Source organism: Melitaea cinxia, chromosome 20 (genome assembly GCF_905220565.1).
Source record: "Melitaea cinxia chromosome 20, ilMelCinx1.1, whole genome shotgun sequence".
NCBI lineage: Eukaryota > Metazoa > Arthropoda > Insecta > Lepidoptera > Nymphalidae > Melitaea > Melitaea cinxia.
Window position 1 is genome coordinate 14,616,890 of NC_059413.1, and position 21,462 is coordinate 14,638,351.

General features: G+C 39.0%; 1 protein-coding gene across 1 annotated transcript in view; it reads right to left on the minus strand.

Annotated features, from left to right (window-relative positions):
- Positions 1-782: 782 nt before the first annotated feature.
- LOC123663308 overlaps positions 783-21,462 on the minus strand; it is a 45,590-nt gene continuing 24,910 nt past the window's right edge. Inside the window, exons 9-13 of the mRNA XM_045597997.1 lie at positions 20,400-21,152; positions 20,124-20,280; positions 17,992-18,169; positions 4,850-4,992; positions 783-2,588 (exon numbers count right to left, since the gene is read on the minus strand). Of these exons, the coding sequence (XP_045453953.1) occupies positions 2,478-2,588; positions 4,850-4,992; positions 17,992-18,169; positions 20,124-20,280; positions 20,400-21,152 (1,342 nt within the window). The 3' untranslated portion in view covers positions 783-2,477. The remainder of the gene's footprint in view (positions 2,589-4,849; positions 4,993-17,991; positions 18,170-20,123; positions 20,281-20,399; positions 21,153-21,462) is intronic.

Genomic DNA, 21,462 nt, shown 5'->3' on the forward strand with positions numbered 1-21,462 from the left:
TCCAGTGAATGAATTATAAAATAAATAAAATATTTTTGAAAAAAAAAAAGACCGCCTTTTCACTTCAAAGTTCCCGCGCTTTTTTTCGTTACTACTATCGATAGGTGCGGTCACGTGGTGCGGTTTGCAGTGCACACTGCGCACGCCGGTTGAGTGACCTTTGATTTTTATGACGGTCTTCTACACAGGTCGTACAACAACAATAGTAGGGGTAGTACGTCGGTTTAATGGTTGCACTTTTCTTTCAATTTACGGCCGCCAGAGGCATGCCAATAGAAGGGTGTGCTGTGCAACGAAGACAAAATAGCATTCTGTCTCTTTTTCTACACACACATGTTTTAAAATATGATGATTATTCGATTATACGTTGCTGTAGTTGAAACATTAAAATTTGAGCATTATGCCGCATAATGCGCTTTAGTACTGTAATTGGAAAACTATCCAAGACTTCTCTTCATGAACAGACTCTGACAGTAACTAAATCTATGTTAGGATTTGATGAAAATAAAGAAATTTAAAAGGTAAATGGAGAGCAAAAAATGGCACTACGACCATATACTTTATTTTTATAATCTCATAGGAGAAAATTAGAACCCGCAACCGGAATTATAGAATCACTTTCAGCTTTAGGAATTTTGTAGATCAATAAGACGCCCACGCCCAGATTTCAATTAAAATGTCAATTAAATATTGACTCTTATTTTGTCCTTAAATATATTCTTTTAGTATACTTTAATGAAGAAATATGCCTACATGAAGAGAAAAAAAAAAAACAAAAACAGAATTTGCATAATTTTTATTTAATACAATACGGTATCACAGTCTGTGGAGTCGATCATTAATTACATGAACTTTTTTGGGTCCTGTGATGATGACGATCTGTGTGAGTAATCAACAGATCCAATTGCTTAAGTGGTTAGGTTATATTTTCCCCACGTTGTTTAATACCACTTTTTCTATCAAATTTTTTTTAACAGTACGTTTATCATTTTAAAAACATTATTATCATTATATTTCTCCATCTATGATAAAATATAATTAATGTCTATAATCTATATTATAGGTACTCATTTACTTAGCGCATGACAGTAGATTGCAAAACGTAAGCCTATAACCATCTTAAGCAAGCATCTATAACTTTGCAAACAGTTAGCTGAATAAGAACTTTAGTTTCCTAATATAATATAGAGTGATATGACACATCATTTCCCCTTTCACTACGATGAATAGTGACTAATTACCCTCTACTTGGACCTCAGGTAATTAAAAGTCGATCCCTTCACATATTGAATAACATTCTAAGCTACTCTTATTATAACTTACCCTAGTAATTTTGATTCCCCACAGTTACAATAATATTATGAAGTCTGACACACGAAAGCAGAACCTAACTATATTATTTGAAACTTTTGTATGGCAATAAAACAGCATAAAAATTGTCACGAAGGTTACAAAATCGAATCCTGCACTATGCTAAGTTATGTATTTTAAAATAGAACTAAATGCATAATTTACTATAATAATAAAAAAAGAATTATTTTATTTGTCTATGATTAATTTTCAAAATCAAATTTGGAATATATTATAATATCGATTTTTTTTAATATTCAACTGAGTGAAAAGTATAAAAGTTCCACATCGTTTTTTTTTTTTAATTGCAGATTTTGTGTGTTGCCTATTATACGTATGTATTTTTTTGCTATTATTCATCTAAAATTGTTAATAAATAACCATAATAACATTATTAACCGACAGATGGCGCTACTTGTCGAATAACAATGGATTTATTTTTCGCTCGGCTTTACCTCATACCAAGAAGCTTATGTTTTGTATAAGCTTATAAGCCATAATAAAAGTACTAAATATTCATTACTTTAATATTTATATTTACATGTTTTGTACAATTCGATTGAGTTAGAACAGATATTGTCAAATCTATGACGAAAAACATTTATTAAGTATACTACGTTTTCATAAAAAAGAAAGTAAGTACTTATAAAAATAATAAAAAGAAATGGCCACAGTTTTGTTAACATACCATGCTCGTTAAATCTAACGAATTATCACCTGACAACTCGATAAATAACAATTTAGGTAGTGGTCATGAACGTAATATACTAACTTAGTATACTACGTCAATGGGTAGTGGTTGTAGACGCCTTTTTAAATTATTTGATTTGCGCCAAAAAGTGATATTGTCAAAATATCTATAAACATCCGTGAAATTATCCAATATTCGTGACGAGTTACAAGTATTAGATACTTCAAGTTATATGAATTTGTAAGCTGTTAATTATCTGTACGGTAACTGATCCTATTTACATGAGCGCCGCCAGGATTGCAAAATATGACATCTTGTCAAACGTATTTTAAAATTTCATATTGTTATTAATGAAATTACTAAATATACATTTTTGCAGATTTACAAATTACAATTATCAATACTTATTCACGTTTCTCTAACCCTCCTCATAAAGTTATGGAGAGAACAGCATCTGTAAAGTCTTCTGCGCGGGGATCTCTACCATAAGGTAGAGAGGGAGAGAAGTGACGTAAGTCATAAACATTGAGGCGAAGAGATGGCCACCCTGAAACATTAAGAAAATCTTTTAAAATATCACAAAATATTTGACTGATGACTGGAATTGATGATCTAAATAAAACTGGAGGATATGAAGGGGAACAAAATATTATGAATTAGCTTAGTGTCAATTATGGTCAAATATCGTTTTTGAAGAAACTGCATTAGTTGTTTAAGGACACCATATATGACTGTTTTTGAATATCATCATATAATATTAATACGCTAAGGTTTTACGCTATACGCTAGGGTTTGCCTCCCTTTTTAGAAAAAAAACCTCACAATTACTTCACATAAATTATATATCATTTTATACATAATTGCTTGTTCTACCGGCATCCACAACTAAAAAAATTATTAAAGCTTTTGTTTTTATAAATTAATTAATTATTAAAATGATATACATATATGACGGATAAATGATATACATATATAATTTTGAAATAACGTCAACATGATTGACGGTCGGTAAATTATTTGTTTAATTTCAAGCTAATATACTATATACTAACGGTACAAAATTTTATTTGATTACTTGTTTCTGATTGGTAAAAACGACGTGACTATCAATTTTCTAGCAAATGGTTTCAAAATGTGCGAAAAAATTAGTTGCAACGAGACGATAAATAGCTATTATAAAACGAAAAACAATTATAGCTATAATTTTACGAAGGCTGTTTGTTGCTCCAAGAATTTATCAGGCACTTCAATATTCGAGTATAGTGCAAATAAATATTTTGTTACGAACTGATTTTGTCATACAGATATATTAAAGTTAAGCTTTGAAATACATACGTATACAATACATGCGTATTTTAAGGCTTTAGGTTTATGTCGAAGTTTGCGATTAACGTTATAGGCAATCCTAAAAAAATGAAAATTATAACGTTCACTTTCACAAGGCCTTCCGAAATTCCATAGATATTGGAAGTTACGCGGGTAAAACCCGTGAGGTGGAGCTAGTTCAGAATAAATTAAATATTTCTAACGAACATTTATCCGTCTAAGGAATAATCAAGGCTCTAGTATTCACCTTATTTGTATATTGTTAATCGTAAATTAAATTACAAAGTAGGTGACAGATTATTACAAGTGTTGCAAATGGACATGAGTCATATTTTAATATGGCAAGTGTTTTGTAAACGCATTTTGGGTTTTTACACCTATTGTTTATTAAGGTATAATGAACGTATTAATAATAATATCCCAGTTATGGCACAGCAGCCTGTAAACAGTGGGCTTTTTTTTAATAATCTGATATATGTCAATTTGAAATATTAGTAAAAAAGTTACTAAATATGTAATAATATAAAAAAAAACTGTCTATTTTTAATGTTTCATCATCATCTTCCTGCCCTTATCCCACTTATGTAGGGTCGGCACAACATGTTTTCCTCTTCCATTCCTCTCTATTTTTAATGTTTGCTACACCAATAATATTTAAATTATTAATGATAAAGATGGGTTCGTTTTGTGGCGCTGTTTAATATGATTAGGGCTTTAGTGGTTTCTGTATTTAAATCAGAACGTATGACTGAATTATGGGATATATTACATCTACTCAATAACAACTAACTGTTTGAGCGGTTATGGATAGCGTTATTTGATGAATGACGGCATCCGACGGGTATAGGACAGATAGGTTTTTGATATATTATTCTCTTTTACCATCGAATTATACTATAATTATGAGATATTTCTTGGGGAGATGTCCAGAAGTGGACTGCGATAGGCTGAAGTGATAAATGAAGTGATGAGATATTTCTATCCGCATGTATGAATCTACACATGCACATGCACATGACAAACATTTGTATTGGCCATACAGGTGTTTGCCGTGGTCTGGGTGTTTGTGCAGTCCTTGTGGGTCTCCCCACCGTGCCTCGGAGAGCACGTTAAGTCGTCGGTCCCGGTTGTTATCAAGTACACCTGATAGCGATCGTTACTAGTAGCAGGGAATATATCCGCCAACCCGCATTGGAGCAGCGTGGTGGATTAAGCTCTGATCCTTCTCCTACATAGGGAAAGAGGCCTATGCCCAGTAGTGGGATATTACAGGCTGAAGCGATATGAATCTAAAAATTTTACTTTATTAATTGAAGAGAAAGAGGTCCTAAAGGCTTGTTCCATCTTCTGTTAAAGTATTTTCGTGCTTCTATGCAGGACAAACATTATCCACATCAGTGAAACCGGCCCCCGGTTTTAGTAGGCGACGATAGTATTACTTAAGTATAGTTAGTTGTATAGACAATAAAAAGAGATTCTCACGATTTCATAGACGGATACGCGAGCGAGGTTGGTTTTGACGGCGAGTATGGTGAGGTTGTAGCTCCAGTGCACCAGCAGCACGGAGAGAGACATCCGGCCGAGGATCTGCCACGCGCGCCATGTTAGAATGTGCCGGTACAGACCTGGAAACCATTGACTTGTTTTTACGAATATTCTGATAGAAACCTGTGGATGGAATACTCATACATTTTTAATGAAACTATAAACAAAAGAGTATATATGCGTGTGTGTGTCAAATATATGGTAGTGTGTGTATGTGTAATTTTTTTATTGGTTTAATGTATTTTTATGCATAATTTAAAAAAAATATAAGCATTCTGCACTCCTTCTCTATATAAACTATAAGTGTGTAAAATGATGATTTAAAAGTATTTTTGAAACCCATTTGAATAGGTACAGTTATTTCTGAATTTAATTTTGACTCAATATCTCGAATTAATACTACTATTAATTATATTAATTATATTTACTTTTTAAAGGTAACAGGTAAATTTGATTTTATTTGATGATATTTATAAATGATATACACTATAGCGATAAATAATAATATTGACGTATATTTTAAAATCATAAGCTGTAAATGCTATTAGGTGCCATAAAAGCGCTCTTATCGTCATTTTTTTTTAAATTTAATTACCCTCGTCATATTTGGGATTTATAATATTTGCAGGTACTTTTTATGATTGTGGAGGCAAAGAACCGTAGGGCACAACTGATTCTGATTACCCCCGACCCTCCCATTAGCTTTGGCTACCTTACCCACCACAGGAGCACAACTACTTGACGGTAACATTATTTGGCAGCTCCAGAGTTTAAAATATATAATAATCAATGTACGTTATTTACAGATATAAATAATAAAGATATCAGAGAAATAAACGTTTATCTGATACTCAATATATATTAATTGTGTTTTATTATGTATACTTAACGAACAGTTACAACTAAGTCAGAATTTTAATATGATTGATACATATTTTTTTTTGAAACGACACAAATCGGATTTCGTAAAGAAAAAACCTCACAAGTGTCGTAATGTAAAGTACCTAACCATCTTTTACCAAAATGTACGGGGGCTACGCTCGAAATTAGACGTATGTAAAATCTCAGTGATTAGTGAAAATTATGATGTATATGCTTTGACGGAAACTTTTTTAAACAGTACTATTAGTGATTCCGAATTATTCCCTAAAGGATATACAATAGTGCGAAAAGATCGGGCCAATGATTCCGGCTGGGGAGGTGTTATGTTGGCTGTCCGGGATTTATTTATTTATTTATTTATTTATTTATTTAGTTGCACCAACAAGATAAACACCAATACATCACAAAAAAGTAGCATTAATATAGAATGTTGATTGTTAAGTGTCACCTCAATTACAGGTGCAAACCGCAATGCGAATTATACAATTTTTACTTCAATTGAACATAACAAGTAAATACTAAGTAACTGAGTCAAATTGCAATTATTAGAACATATATAATAAAACACTAAATTAGAAAATATTGATTAATACTTAATTATTTTAACTAAATGAGAATAAAAATATAAAGAGACGGTATAAGCTAGATTGAATTAAAAATTAAAAATTATTTAAATGTGGATTTTTGACAATAGAAGTAGATAAACGCAAAACTATAAGGTCATCATATACATACATCAAGAATTCCAATTACAAACTATCGCTTACAATTCATAATATTTTAAGCCTATAAATTTTCTAAATGAATTCAGACTATTAGAGAATATATCAATTTCATGGCTTGAGTGGTTGACGGACACAGTGGTATTATGAATAGCATTGTATGCTTTCGTGACTCTGTTTAAAGGAGAAAAAAGCCCCAGATTGGATCTAGCACGTTTTTGAGCAAAAGGCCTGTATTTGTTGACTCTCGGTAGACGCTTAGGTGTATTTATATCTAACAAAGATAGAAGCTGAGGAGCATCCATCTTAGCATTGACCAGCTTGTATAGAAATATTGCATCGAGAAACCTTCTACGACTAGAAAGGGAATTCAGGTGGAAGTGTTGCAGCCTATCCGAATAGCTTGTTGAATTCTGCAACATATTACAACTATATGACAAGTGCCATAGGAATCTTCTCTGAACGCTTTCCAAACGCTTGCTATACACCTCGTAATGCGGATTCCAAACAATGCTGCAGTACTCTAATGTACTGCGCACAAGAGCATTATAGATAGTGATTTTTGTTGATGGATGCCTGAACTCTCTACAGCTTCGCAAAACAAATCCCAGCATTTTGAAGCTTTTTTTAACGATGTAGTCGATGTGGATATTAAATCGCAATCTATTGTCAATTATGACGCCAAGGTCCCTAATATGCTCAACCTCCGATAGTGGTTCACCGTGGATGAAGTACGACCGTGGGGGCACTTTTTTCTGTCTTGTAAAACAAATTACACGACATTTATTAATGTTGAGGCTCATGCCGTTACGAGTGCACCACAACACAAGACTATCGAGATCACTCTGAAGAAGCTGGCTATCAGCAGTCGTAGTTATACGCCTGAAGAATTTCAAGTCATCAGCGAACATGTATACCTTGGAGTTCCGGAAGTACGTTCCAATGTCATTGATGAATATGTTGAAAAACAGGGGTCCCAAATGCGAGCCCTGAGGAACTCCAGAGCAGGCAACAAAAGGTTTAGAAGAGAAACCCGCAACCACAACCACCGATCTTCTATTGGTTAAATAAGATTGACACCAGTTAAGGAGCCTTCCTGCTATACCAAAAAGACTCAATTTGTGTAAGAGAATATCGTGATTGACTTTGTCGAAGGCCTTACTGAAGTCAGTGTAAATAGCATCTGCCGAGTATCCGTGATCAACTACCTCAATAAGGTCCTCGACAAACGATGTTAAGTTGGTAGACGTGGATCTAGCCTTTACAAATCCATGCTGTTCTGCAGTAATCGATTGTTTAAAGTGCCAAGATAAAATTGGGCACAATAACATTTCAAATACCTTTGCGAAGACTGATATAAGAGAAATGGGTCTATAGTTTACGACTTTACTGACATCGCCACTCTTTAGTAATGGTACTATGCGGGACTCTTTCCAGGCAGTTGGAAAGGTGCCAGAGCTTAAAGATTTATTGAATATTATAGAAAGAGGCAAAGCCAGGACACTAGCGCATGTGACGACGAGGACCGGTGGTACGCCATCAGAACCGGCTCCCTTTCCAGAATCAAGTCTCTTTAAAACCTTCAAGACCTGCTCCCTGGTAACTGAGATCTGCGATATAAGGTTTGTGGAAACAGCTTCGTACGTCTGGGGTAGAATAGGCGAGTGGTTCACATTATAAACTGAAGAAAAGTGGTCAGCAAAAAGTGCGCAAATATCATGCCCGTTATTTACCACTCGCGTATCGGAAGCCATTTCCGCGGGAAAAACAGAAGCTCCTCCTCTTCTATGTTTGATGTATGACCAAATTAATTTAGGATTGGACTTAATGGATGATTCCAAGCGCTCTAAATAGGTGGAGTAATTTTGGTCCAGAAGCTTAGCACAGCGATCCCTAAGAAGTCTGAAGGTGATATCATCTCTAGGGTTCCCATATTTGCGGAATTTCATTCTGTACTTATGTTTCTCTTTAAGTGATCTAACTAACGCAGCGGAAAACCAAATAGGATACTGATTACCGATTCGAGGCCTGGACTATGGTACATGCTTAGCTATCAGTGAGTTCAAATGATTGTAGAAAATTTTGACTATTTCGTCTATCGAGATGCAAGCGTCAAATGCATTATTCCATTGAACGTCAGCTAGATCACTTATAATTTTATTGTAATCAGCCTTGTGGAAGTGATATTTGACGTCGCACTTTGTTTTTAGATTATTAGCACCGGCGATCGGAATGCAAAACTCCAGAGGTGGGTGGAGGGGATCAATTGTAGACAGTGGATTCGAGCAGACGTCCAATCGCGACAATGTCATGGAACTGAGAACAAGATCTGGAGTTTTATTTATTGAGTTTCGACTGGAGTTATATTGGTTGAGATTATTGAGAGACATAAAATCTAATAACTTATTATGCAAAGAACTATCGGTCCTTCCAGGAGTTAGCACGAGGGAATCTGTAACATGCCAGACCATACCGCTCAGATTGAAGTCTCCTAGAAAAAGAATCTCCCCAGAGCAAAGCTCCAAATTACGATTGGAGCAATCCAGGAAATGTGCCAGGGTAGAAAGTTTGACTGGCGGCGGCAAGTAAGCACAACATATATAAAGATAGGAAGGATTGTTGCTATTGTTGCATATTTCGATTTTAACCCAGAGGTCTTCACAATCGGACTCAAAATCAAGTACACGTTGAGACTTAAAACGCCTAGAAACCGCGATCAACGTACCACCACCCTCCTTGCCCCTGTCAAAACCATGGCTCTCACGGTCGCGCCTGTATAAAACATAACGATCATCAACAATTTCGTTATCGAATACACTACCATTCAACCACGTCTCTGTAAAAGCTATTACGTCATAGTCACAACATACAATGCTATTGAATAATTGGATAGTTTTAGTCCTTAAGCCTCTAACATTCTGATAATAAAAATCAATATCAGTGAGGGTGCCTTTCAGTATATTTATGGCAAACTAAGCGCCATTATGACAATTTATTTAAAATGTCTAGGTTTTTCACATGAACAAAAGCTGATTGCTCACTTTTGCGCATAAAGATACGACCGTCACGCACCCATACAAATTGGTATTTTAGTTCCTTTGCCTTTTGTCGTGCCGCGGCATGAAGGGCTTTATACTCCGGAGTGAGATTTTCTACGACGTAGATAGGCTTCTTTTTATCCGCTCCAAAACCCAAGTGACTAGTATTGAGTTTGTCATCCTTATGGCTCTTATTAAACTTGCTGGTAGCAGCAAGAAATTCGTCGCGTAAACGAGGGCTACTAAACTTCACTAGAATGGAACGAGGGCGGGGACTAGCGCCATTCATTTTAGCCATCCTTGTACAGTAGTGGATGTTATTTTCACTGATAGGACATTTGATAGTTTTAGCAAGTTGCTGGATAGTATTAAGGAGATTCTCCTGTCTATGCTCCGGAACACACTGGATCTCAACATTTGAAGAGCGAGATTGTTGGTCTAACTGGGCCAGTCTGGAAGACAAAGATACACAGGATTCGCGCAGTGCTTGATTTTCTTTCCTTATAGTATCTAGTGCAGCGGACTGTTCAGCCTGTGCTGCTTGCACCTTCAGTAGTTCATTGCTGTAAAAGGTCATAGAATTTTCCAGAGATGCCACTACGTTTCGAACCTCCAGTAGTTGAGGGAGAAATTCATGTTTGAAAGCGTTGAGTAGTTCCGCACGAATGATGTCTCTCATACCACTGGATGATATACACGAGCACTTCTCAACGCCGCTGACAGATGTGTTAGAGACGGGAGAAGCTGGATTGTCAGTGGTAGTGATTGGAGCGTTGTCCAAAACGCAGGTACCACTAAGAACAGTGGAAATAGCTGGCATAGGCAAAGAAGTAGTGCCAGGGTGAGTTGTTGTTGCGAGAGGACTAAAATTGGTGGAGGGAGATGTTTTAGCTCCAGCGGCAGCAGTCACTCTTGATTTCGTGCGTATGGTGACGTACTGCGGCGATGATGTGCACCTGACAGGGGTATTAGTATTGTCCCCCCCTTTACGTTCGTTGCAGCGACACAACACGCAAATCCAACATTCCTTATAAGTGGTGTCCAAAGCGTTAAAATCTTCTGTATTCATATTTAAACATGTATGATGATACTTAGCCGAGCAGCGAGAACAATTAAGAAAAGGAATATCATCCAAAAGGGTTCGGCATCCTGCACATTTCTCCATTTTTGTCATCAGCAAGATTCAAAAATACAAAAAAAAAATATGTATAGATTGAATGAATGTGTTATATATCGACTGGGTTTGAACTTAGGATGCTGTGATGATTCAATAGTATGCGTTCCCACTAAGCCAGTCGAAATTCGTAGTGTGTAACGGACCTTTTGTTTACAAGTTTTATAATTTATTTCCACACTACCGTCGCACGTCACTAGTTAAACTTGTACACTGTTCAGTTAACTTATTTTACAATTAAATGGATATTTAACGGTGCTTACTGTTTTTAAATTAAGGTTTAAGATGGTGTAATTATTATTTGATTATCCTGTATAATATACTGCACTGTTTTTTTCTCAACACAGATCCGAATAAATATTTGAGTTTTATACACTTATTTAATGCTACTTCGCTGATATAACACTGACACTTATCATTTACTTTATTATAAACTTATTATATGATAAATCAACTCTCGAATATTGATTGACTTATTATAATCACAAAACATTCACGGAGCTATCGAATAAGTTAAAATTATTTTGAAATTTTTGTTAAATACCCGTGCGAAGCCGAAGCGGGATGCTCAAGCGGGATAAATATAAAATTGATATTATTTGTTTAGGTGATAACTATGTTACCCTTGAGGCGATTGCGGCATTCGTTAGAATTAAGTCTTTAACTTTTATATGTTGTGTATTATATATACCTCCTAGCTCCAAAGATGAAACTTTCTGTAAATATTTTGATTTATTAGAAGACTTGTGTTCCAAATACCCGCAAAATAAAATTTTAATATTTGGAGATTTTAATTTAAATTCTGCAAGTCAAAATGTCATTGTAAATTATAATAACATGGTATCGTTTTGTAATTTGACTCAACTTAACACCATCGTTAACGCTACTGGAGGTATATTAGATTTGGTTTTATGTAATATCAAGAACAATATATATCTCAGGAGTGATATATTACCACTTGTCCCTATAGATAAATATCACCCCCCTTTACTAGTGCAATTTGATTATTATAATAAGGAATCGAATATAGAAAAAAAAATAGATAATAAAATAACGGCAAATTGTAATGCATGGAATTTTCATAGGGCCGACCTTAATAATCTGTACATGCATCTCGAATTATTAGATTGGAACGATGTATATAATAATCAGGATGTTAATAAGGCTGTTGACACATTCTATAAAATTTTGTATGACTGCTTTGATAGATGTGTTCCTAAAAAAAAAGTAACGCTAAATACATCACGTTATAATTATCCGACATGGTTCACACCTGAGATTATACGTACTATTAAAAACAAGTATTTTCATTTAAAGAAATATAAGCACAGCGGGCAGGAATTTAATAGAGAAATGTTTAAGTTTTATCGAACAATGACTAAAATTTTAATTAATAGTGCTTTTTCAAATTATGTACATACATTGGAAATTAACTTGAAAGATAATCCTTCTAAATTCTGGGACTTCGTTAAAAATCAGCGTGCATCTAATAATTTATGTACAGACTATGAGATTAATGGCAATGTAGTTTCGGGATTAAACGCTGCTAATGCTTTCGCAACCTATTTTAGGTCGGTATTCCTACCCGCAAAACCTAGATTAGATATGAATGAAATTTGTTCAGTGCCTGGTATCCCATCTGCGTGTGTTTCTGTAAGTTACATATCTGAGGCTGACATCCGTACCGCAGTTAGGCGCCTTAAGCCCCGTTCGACAGCAGGTCCGGATGGTATTCCTTCATATCTTATAAAGGACTGTCTGTCTGTTTTTCAGGGCCCTCTTCACTTTATCTTTAATCTGTCACTATCATCCGAAAAATATCCGACTGCTTGGAAATTATCTCGAGTAACACCAGTACTTAAGAGTGGTAATAAATCTAGAATAGATAAATATAGACCTATAGCTATTTTATCAGGCTTTGCAAAAGTTTTGGAAACAATATTAAATTGTCATATCACTGCTCAAATCCAGTCCCGACTGTCAGACTCACAGCACGGTTTTCGCGCCCGCCGCTCAACTACCACGAACCTTATTAATTTTACCGACTACAGTGCAAGGGCTTTAGACAGAAGAAAACAAGTTGACGTTGCCTACTTTGACTTTCAAAAAGCGTTTGACCGCGTAAATATTGATATTCTTTTAAATAAGTTTTCAAAATTAGGTTTTACACCCACTTTATTAAAGTTCTTTGCAAATTATTTCACAAACCGCGTTCAATACGTCCAACTTGGGTTTTATCGGTCTGATCCGTACTTTGTACTTTCTGGTGTAAGCCAGGGTAGTACTTTAGGTCCTACCCAATTTCTCATCATGATTAACGACCTTCCAGAAGTACTCAAAAGAACCCAATGTCTGATGTTCGCTGACGATCTAAAGTTGTTTATGACTATTGAAGGCAATAATGATTGCGATGCGTTTCAAAATGACATACATAATGTTTGTGCCTGGAGCAGAGACAATCAATTAGCATTTAATACATCTAAATGTAAAATTGTAACGTATACTCGGTCCCATTCCCCGATCTCCTTCACGTACACCGTCGACGGCGAAGCTTTGTCTAGAGTAGATAGTATACGTGATCTAGGTATAATCTTTGATTCGGCGTTAACATTCAATCACCACATTAAATTAACGTGTCAAAAAGCGTACAAAGCACTTGGGTTTGTTATAAGACAATCAGCAAGATTCTCTAACAAAGAATCAATTTTAATATTATACTTTGCTTTTATTCGCAGTACATTGGAATACAATGCTTTAATCTGGAATCCACACGAAAAACTTTATAAAACCTTAGTTGAGCGAGTGCAAAAAAAGTTTGCCCGTTATTTGTTCTTTAAACTATATGGTTACTATCCTTATTTGTATCCCTCTCTTTATGTGAATGGTATGGTGGGCTTGGATACTCTTGAGCTGAGGCGAAAGTGTGCCCTTATGCTCCACTACTACCATTTAGTAAATAATAAAATAGATAACCCTACGACATTGGGGGCATGTGGTATATGCGCACCGCGCTGTACGGTCATGAGGCGCTCCCGGCCGCTGTTCGCGGTGGAGTGTGTGCGGACGCAAGCTGCTCGGAGCGCCCCAACGCAGTCAGCCCTTCGCTTACTTAATAATATGTTGGCCTCCAATAGTAGTACTGATATATTCGCTATGAATTCGTCTGAATTTGTTAAATCTTGCTTTAAGTATTTAGAATTATGTTAATGTGTATACTCGTATTATAAGATAAATTGTTATTTCTTTAATGTATTTGTTGTAGTGTTATTAATTTATGCTTGTTTATTGTACGCCTTGGTTGTAAACTGTAAGTGCAATAAATGTAAACTGTAATAAATAAATAAATAAATAAATAAATAAATAAATAAACCACGACGTTAATATCAAATAACTCATTACAATAAATCTTTGACATTTCATTGAATTTCCAGCGGAAAAAACGTGATCTTGACGCTTATTACACAGTTTATTGAGTGAATAAGGTAAATTGTCTTACGTTTAGTCCAGGCATGCGGAACAATGATCAGAGGATTATAGAAAAGCCTAAATATTATTGATTGTTGATTGATAGGTTGGAATGTTAACTCAGTCGGTTAAGGGCGATGTTAAACGAAAGTTTACGATTAAGTAATAGTAATCATCTCAGAGTAACAGGTTTTATAAAGAATGTTCATTTTTCATTGTTTTCGCATACATACATAAAAAAACTATTAAGATGCAGTATAAACATTTCTTGAATATAATTATTATATTTGAAAGTATATAACTTATTATTTTACTTTACGTTAATTTGTTATCTTATAAACTTTGGAATAAAACATTCATTTTAATAATTGTAAATTTTAATATTTTATTTATGAAAAAAAAAATATTATTATTACGATCCCATCCCTTAATTATTTATCATGAATTTGATGTAATGTAGTTCCTTTTTCATTGTTTTTTTTTTACTGTTAGAGTTCTAGAAATATCTTTTTGATTGTTTTTTTGCAATTTTACTCGTAGTAAGAACCATCCTCGTACTTCAAGGAATATTTAAAAAAAAGAATTAGCGAAATCGGTCCAACCGTTCTCGAGTTTTGCGCTTAGCAACACATTCAGCGACTCATTTTTACATTATAGATTTATGGCAAATTCTGCTTATACCTTCAGGGTAATATTCCAAAAATATTATTAAGACCGTTACTTAAGGTTTATTCAGCACGACACTTAAAGCTAGCTTTGCTTATAATCACACGTTTATTTAAGAAAATCGTGATAGAAACAGAATGCGGTCCACGCTTATCGAATGTAATTAAAATGTGCTTGTATACGCTTAAATTGTTTTATTTTTAATTGTACTTCTTCTAATCTATATTTATACCCTTGCAGATGGAAAAATCCAAAGGTTGACGTTTAAATCTCGTTCAATGACGTCAGTAGCAGTAATTGTAATTGTGTCAGATAAAAAACCCATTAGGAATCCTTGTATATTACAAAAAGTAATTGAATATATTTTATTGCATATTGGCACATTATATATTTTTTTTTTTGTATAGAATATACCTTTGAAGAAACGTGTCAAGCAGTGCTACAAGAATTCTAAGTAGTATTACTCTGAACTGCAAACTTTAGAACGCATATCGCAAAGATAGTTATTATTTAATAAAACTTAAACTTGGAACTTAAAAAGCCGACCGGTGGCGGGATAACCATCCAATAATAATAATAAATAATAAACCATTTTATTGCAACTAAAGATAGTATACATAGCAAACCTTAATTCTAGACACATATAGTGCAATGGGCGATCTTATCACTAAATAGCGATCTCTTCCAGATTACCCAACAGAAAAAAGCTAGCAGTGTAACGCTCCAACTGCTGGCTTTGAAATACACAGGCCGAAGACGGGCAGCAGCGTCTTCGGTGCAACAAAGCCAGCCCTGCGGTCACCAACCCGCCTGCCCAGCGTGGTGACTATGGGCAAAACACGTGAGTTCACGTTATTTTCGGCGTAAACTTGTGGAGGCCTATGTCCAGCAGTGGACTGTATAGGCTGTAATGATGATTTAATAAAAAAAAAGCAAAACAAATACTACAAAATGCGAGTCATTTCGTTTAAGTTCTACGCTCTACAGATTGTCCTAAAAAGTATGTCAGGTTTATATGCCCATAATAAAAGACTGTTTAATTGATAGCCACAGATAACAATAATTAGAAATCAAAGGGAAAATCCAGCCTCAACCACAACTTTTTTTTTGTAAATTATTATTTTTCAAGTTTAACCACAGAGTATAGTAATACTTTATACAAAAGTTTAAAGTAGTAATTAAGGAAATATAGTAGCAATGGTTATTTGAATTACATCTGTAAGTCAATGTAAAAAAAAAAAACGAGTGTGCTTTAGACCACACGACTGAAGTAAAACTTCTTAAGCTTAAATCTTCCTTTCAACTTCCCCTTCAAAATCCAGTTTAATTATTAGTCGTTGTAAAATAATTACGTGCCGGTGACAATTCATAGTTAAGAAACTGAATCCTGTGTGTATAATGGTTGCTTGTACAGAAATTACTCGAAGGTCTGATATTCAAGCAACACTAGATGATACTCAGTAATTGAGGTTAAGGGTTAATTGAATTTGAAGGAGACTAGAGTGATTCGTTTTTTGTCATAATAGTTTATGAATTTAGCTTTTTGCTTCTCTATTCATGTTTTCTAGGTGTTTATTTTTTAAATTTTTATATTCGTTGATAAACTACATTTTAGCAATCCATTTTTATTTGCTTAGATAGAAAATATCTATACAATTAAAATTGAAGTGTCTGTTTGTAATATTAAAATAACCGCTTTTTACTAAATGCACATAGATGTATACACGGACACATTTTTTACAATTTTTGTCTGTCTGTCTGTTTGTTCCGGCTAGTCTCTGAAACGTTTGGACCGATTTTGACGGGACTTTCACTGGCAGATGGCTGATGTAGTAAGGAGTAACTTAGGCTACTTTTATTTTAGAAATTTATTTATTTTATAACTCTGCGAACTAAGCGATAATTTTATTGTTAAATTCCGCGCGGACGAAGTCGCGGGCACAGCTAGATAATATCAAGAACCATAGACAATGTTTTTTTCTGTTATCTAGCAATTTCGATGATGATCGGCGATGGCAATTTAGAAATTATAGGTTTTGTAATTAAATCATGCGATGTTGTCTGTCGTCTGTCTGACCTTCGTAAAGTTACTGATTTATCTTCCTTGTCCCTTTGTTGCGTGAGAAATTATACAATACAAAAATATTATGAAATTTTTATGTATAGAATAACAATGGCGTTCTGTTATGTGCTGAGGATACTTTGTGTTGGACAAGGTTTTACTATGCGACGCATGGGAGGGAAATGTGTTTATCGCTCTATGATACAGATTTCGATGATTTTTACGTCCATATAAGTATTCATATTTATCTCGCGACTGTCACTTTTTAGTGACAATAAACAAAATTCCCTACAGCGTCAAGCAGACGCCATTTTGTCAAAATGAAAAAAAAAATCGACAACTTATATTATTAGGTCATTTTTATTTGAAGTATCTAACTGTTTAGGGTATACGACGATTTTAATTTTTTTTAAATAACCGTTTACAATCAGATTTGTTATACTTATGTTATTATTTAGCTAAGAAAGAGTCTTAAAAAGTACGTGTAAATTTAACGGTTACGAAATATATTAAAAAAAGGTCAATCAATAATACAATCCAATTATTCCACTGCGTTGGTACAACGGTCACAGCTATGGATTGTGCCTGTTGCGCTGGCGATTGCGGGTTCGATCCTCGCACATTTGTATTGGCCATACAGGTGTTTGCCGTGGTCTGGGTGTTTGTGCAGTCCTTGTGGGTCTCCCCACCGTGCCTCGGAGAGCACGTTAAGCCGTCGGTCCCGGTTGTTATCAAGTACACCTGATAGTGATCGTTACTCATAGCAGGGAATATATCCGCCAACGCGTATTGGACAAGCGTGGTGGATTAAGCTCTGATCCTTCTCCTACACGGGGAAATAGGCCTACGCCCAGTAGTGGGATATTACAGGCTGAAGCGAACCCAATCATTCCAATCAATTGAAAATTTTTTTTCCACCACCAAAAACTGCCAAACCACGTCACCTGGTCAAGCATTCCATTAGACTTATGCTAAGCGGCTACCGTAGCCAATAGTTCTTTGAAATATCGATAGTATAAGTATACCCAAGGACTTTAGCAATTAACATTGACAGTTAGTTTTATACTCACGATCGACTTTAAAGAATAGCCCGATCATAGTGACGGACATTAAGAGGCAGAACACCGGTCGGTCCAGCGCAGTGTACAGCGCCACTGTGAACCTGGAGTTCGAGTCTCGGATGAAGTAGCCGCCCAGGATCCACAGCAGGTTGGCCGGTACCGACAGCCAGTAGAACACGCGGAATACCTGCAGCATAGTCGATTAATTTCTGTTTTATTAACCGACTTTAAAAAAGAAAATCAATTCAAAAATAGATCAATCTCAATTCAACCGTATATATAATATATATATATATATTTTTTTTTATGTATGTTCGGGGATCACTTCTTCGTTTATGAACCGAATTTGATAATTCTTTGTTTTTGTCGGAAAGAAGATATCCCAGGTGTGGTACCATGATAAGGAAACCAGGATCTGATGATGGGATCCCAGAGAAATCGTGGGAAATCCTTGAAAATCCGGACAACTTTTTATTGGGTGTACTGATTTGGCTGGTCAAGCGTGCGTAAAGAAGTTTTACTTAAAAAAATAATGATAATCTACATCACACATATCTTAAAAGTTTTGTTATTTTTTGTTTTGAATCTATCTCTATGTTAGGATTTCTGAGGTGTGAGACGTACGGTGCTCCTCTGCACCGTGTGGCCGGCGGCGCGGCTAGTGATTAAGTATATATACAAGATTCCGACAACAACTGTAGGGCAGTAGCCCACCAGACACAACATCCGTCTGTTCGGAGGATCCTCCCTTTGTGAGGGTGGATGAGGAACTCCACAAACCATATTCCACCGCATCACCAAAAGTGGTATGTTGTTTTTTTTTTAGCGATGCAAACAATATCAATAATACATTCTTATGAATGTATTATTGATATTGTTTGCATCGCTAAAAAAAAAAAAAAAACACAAATCTATCTCTGAGTAGGTATACGACATAAGACGTACGGCGCTCCCCTGCAGCGTGTGGCCGGCGCGGCGCTGCAGCGCGGCGAGCAGCAGGCCGAGCGTACTGCGCGCGGAGGTACCTGGTATACGACATGAGACGTACGGCGCTCCCCTGCAGCGTGTGGCCGGCGCGGCGCTGCAGCGCGGCGAGCAGCAGGCCGAGCGTACTGCGCGCGGAGGTACCTGGTATACGACATGAGACGTACGGCGCTCCCCTGCAGCGCGTGTCCGGCGGCGCGGCGAGCAGCAGGCCGAGCGTACTGCGCGCGGAGGTACCTGGTATACGACATGAGACGTACGGCGCTCCCCTGCAGCGTGTGGCCGGCGCGGCGCTGCAGCGCGGCGAGCAGCAGGCCGAGCGTACTGCGCGCGGAGGTACCTGGTATACGACATGAGACGTACGGCGCTCCCCTGCAGCGCGTGTCCGGCGGCGCGGCGAGCAGCAGGCCGAGCGTACTGCGCGCGGAGGTACCTGGTATACGACATGAGACGTACGGCGCTCCCCTGCAGCGTGTGGCCGGCGCGGCGCTGCAGCGCGGCGAGCAGCAGGCCGAGCGTACTGCGCGCGGAGGTACCTGGTATACGACATGAGACGTACGGCGCTCCCCTGCAGCGTGTGGCCGGCGCGGCGCTGCAGCGCGGCGAGCAGCAGGCCGAGCGTACTGCGCGCGGAGGTACCTGGTATACGACATGAGACGTACGGCGCTCCCCTGCAGCGTGTGGCCGGCGCGGCGCTGCAGCGCGGCGAGCAGCAGGCCGAGCGTACTGCGCGCGGAGGTACCTGGTATACGACATGAGACGTACGGCGCTCCCCTGCAGCGTGTGGCCGGCGCGGCGCTGCAGCGCGGCGAGCAGCAGGCCGAGCGTACTGCGCGCGGAGGTACCTGGTATACGACATGAGACGTACGGCGCTCCCCTGCAGCGCGTGTCCGGCGGCGCGGCGAGCAGCAGGCCGAGCGTACTGCGCGCGGAGGTACCTGGTATACGACATAAGACGTACGGCGCTCCCCTGCAGCGTGTGGCCGGCGCGGCGCTGCAGCGCGGCGAGCAGCAGGCCGAGCGTACTGCGCGCGGAGGTACCTGGTATACGACATGAGACGTACGGCGCTCCCCTGCAGCGCGTGTCCGGCGGCGCGGCGAGCAGCAGGCCGAGCGTACTGCGCGCGGAGGTACCTGGTATACGACATAAGACGTACGGCGCTCCCCTGCAGCGCGTGTCCGGCGCGGCGCTGCAGCGCGGCGAGCAGCAGGCCGAGCGTACTGCGCGCGGAGGTACCTGGTATACGACATGAGACGTACGGCGCTCCCCTGCAGCGCGTGTCCGGCGGCGTGGCGAGCAGCAGGCCGAGCGTACTGCGCGCGGAGGTACCTGGTATACGACATAAGACGTACGGCGCTCCCCTGCAGCGCGTGTCCGGCGCGGCGCTGCAGCGCGGCGAGCAGCAGGCCGAGCGTACTGCGCGCGGAGGTACCTGGTATACGACATGAGACGTACGGCGCTCCCCTGCAGCGCGTGTCCGGCGCGGCGCTGCAGCGCGGCGAGCAGCAGGCCGAGCGTACTGCGCGCGGAGGTACCTGGTATACGACATGAGACGTACGGCGCTCCCCTGCAGCGCGTGTCCGGCGGCGCGGCGAGCAGCAGGCCGAGCGTACTGCGCGCGGAGGTACCTGGTATACGACATGAGACGTACGGCGCTCCCCTGCAGCGCGTGTCCGGCGGCGCGGCGAGCAGCAGGCCGAGCGTACTGCGCGCGGAGGTACCTGGTATACGACATGAGACGTACGGCGCTCCCCTGCAGCGCGTGTCCGGCGGCGCGGCGAGCAGCAGGCCGAGCGTACTGCGCGCGGAGGTACCTGGTATACGACATGAGACGTACGGCGCTCCCCTGCAGCGTGTGGCCGGCGCGGCGCTGCAGCGCGGCGAGCAGCAGGCCGAGCGTACTGCGCGCGGAGGTACCTGGTATACGACATGAGACGTACGGCGCTCCCCTGCAGCGTGTGGCCGGCGCGGCGCTGCAGCGCGGCGAGCAGCAGGCCGAGCGTACTGCGCGCGGAGGTACCTGGTATACGACATGAGACGTACGGCGCTCCCCTGCAGCGTGTGGCCGGCGCGGCGCTGCAGCGCGGCGAGCAGCAGGCCGAGCGCGGCGGCGGGCGCGCTGCCCCACGCCGCCGCGTACTGCCACTTGAACGACGGCACGCCAAAGTACTGCGCGCGGATGTACCTGTCAACGATCGCTGCACTTAGTACTTTTTTTTTCGATTCAAGTAATATCTATCCCAATTGATATGTTTTTAAAAGAAAAAGAAGCCTAAGCGCGCACTGGCGGCCTGGCCACCGCAGCAGAGCGCGCACTTGGACACACGCACACATTTAGATTCGAAGAATTGTACGATCGTGCGCTAGTGTGCGCGCACTGGTCGCCGCGGATAGACGTTATCTATAATATATATAAAAGCGAAAGGTCACTCACTCATCACGAAATCTCCGAAACTATAACACCTACAAACTTGAAATTTGGCACGTAGGCTCTT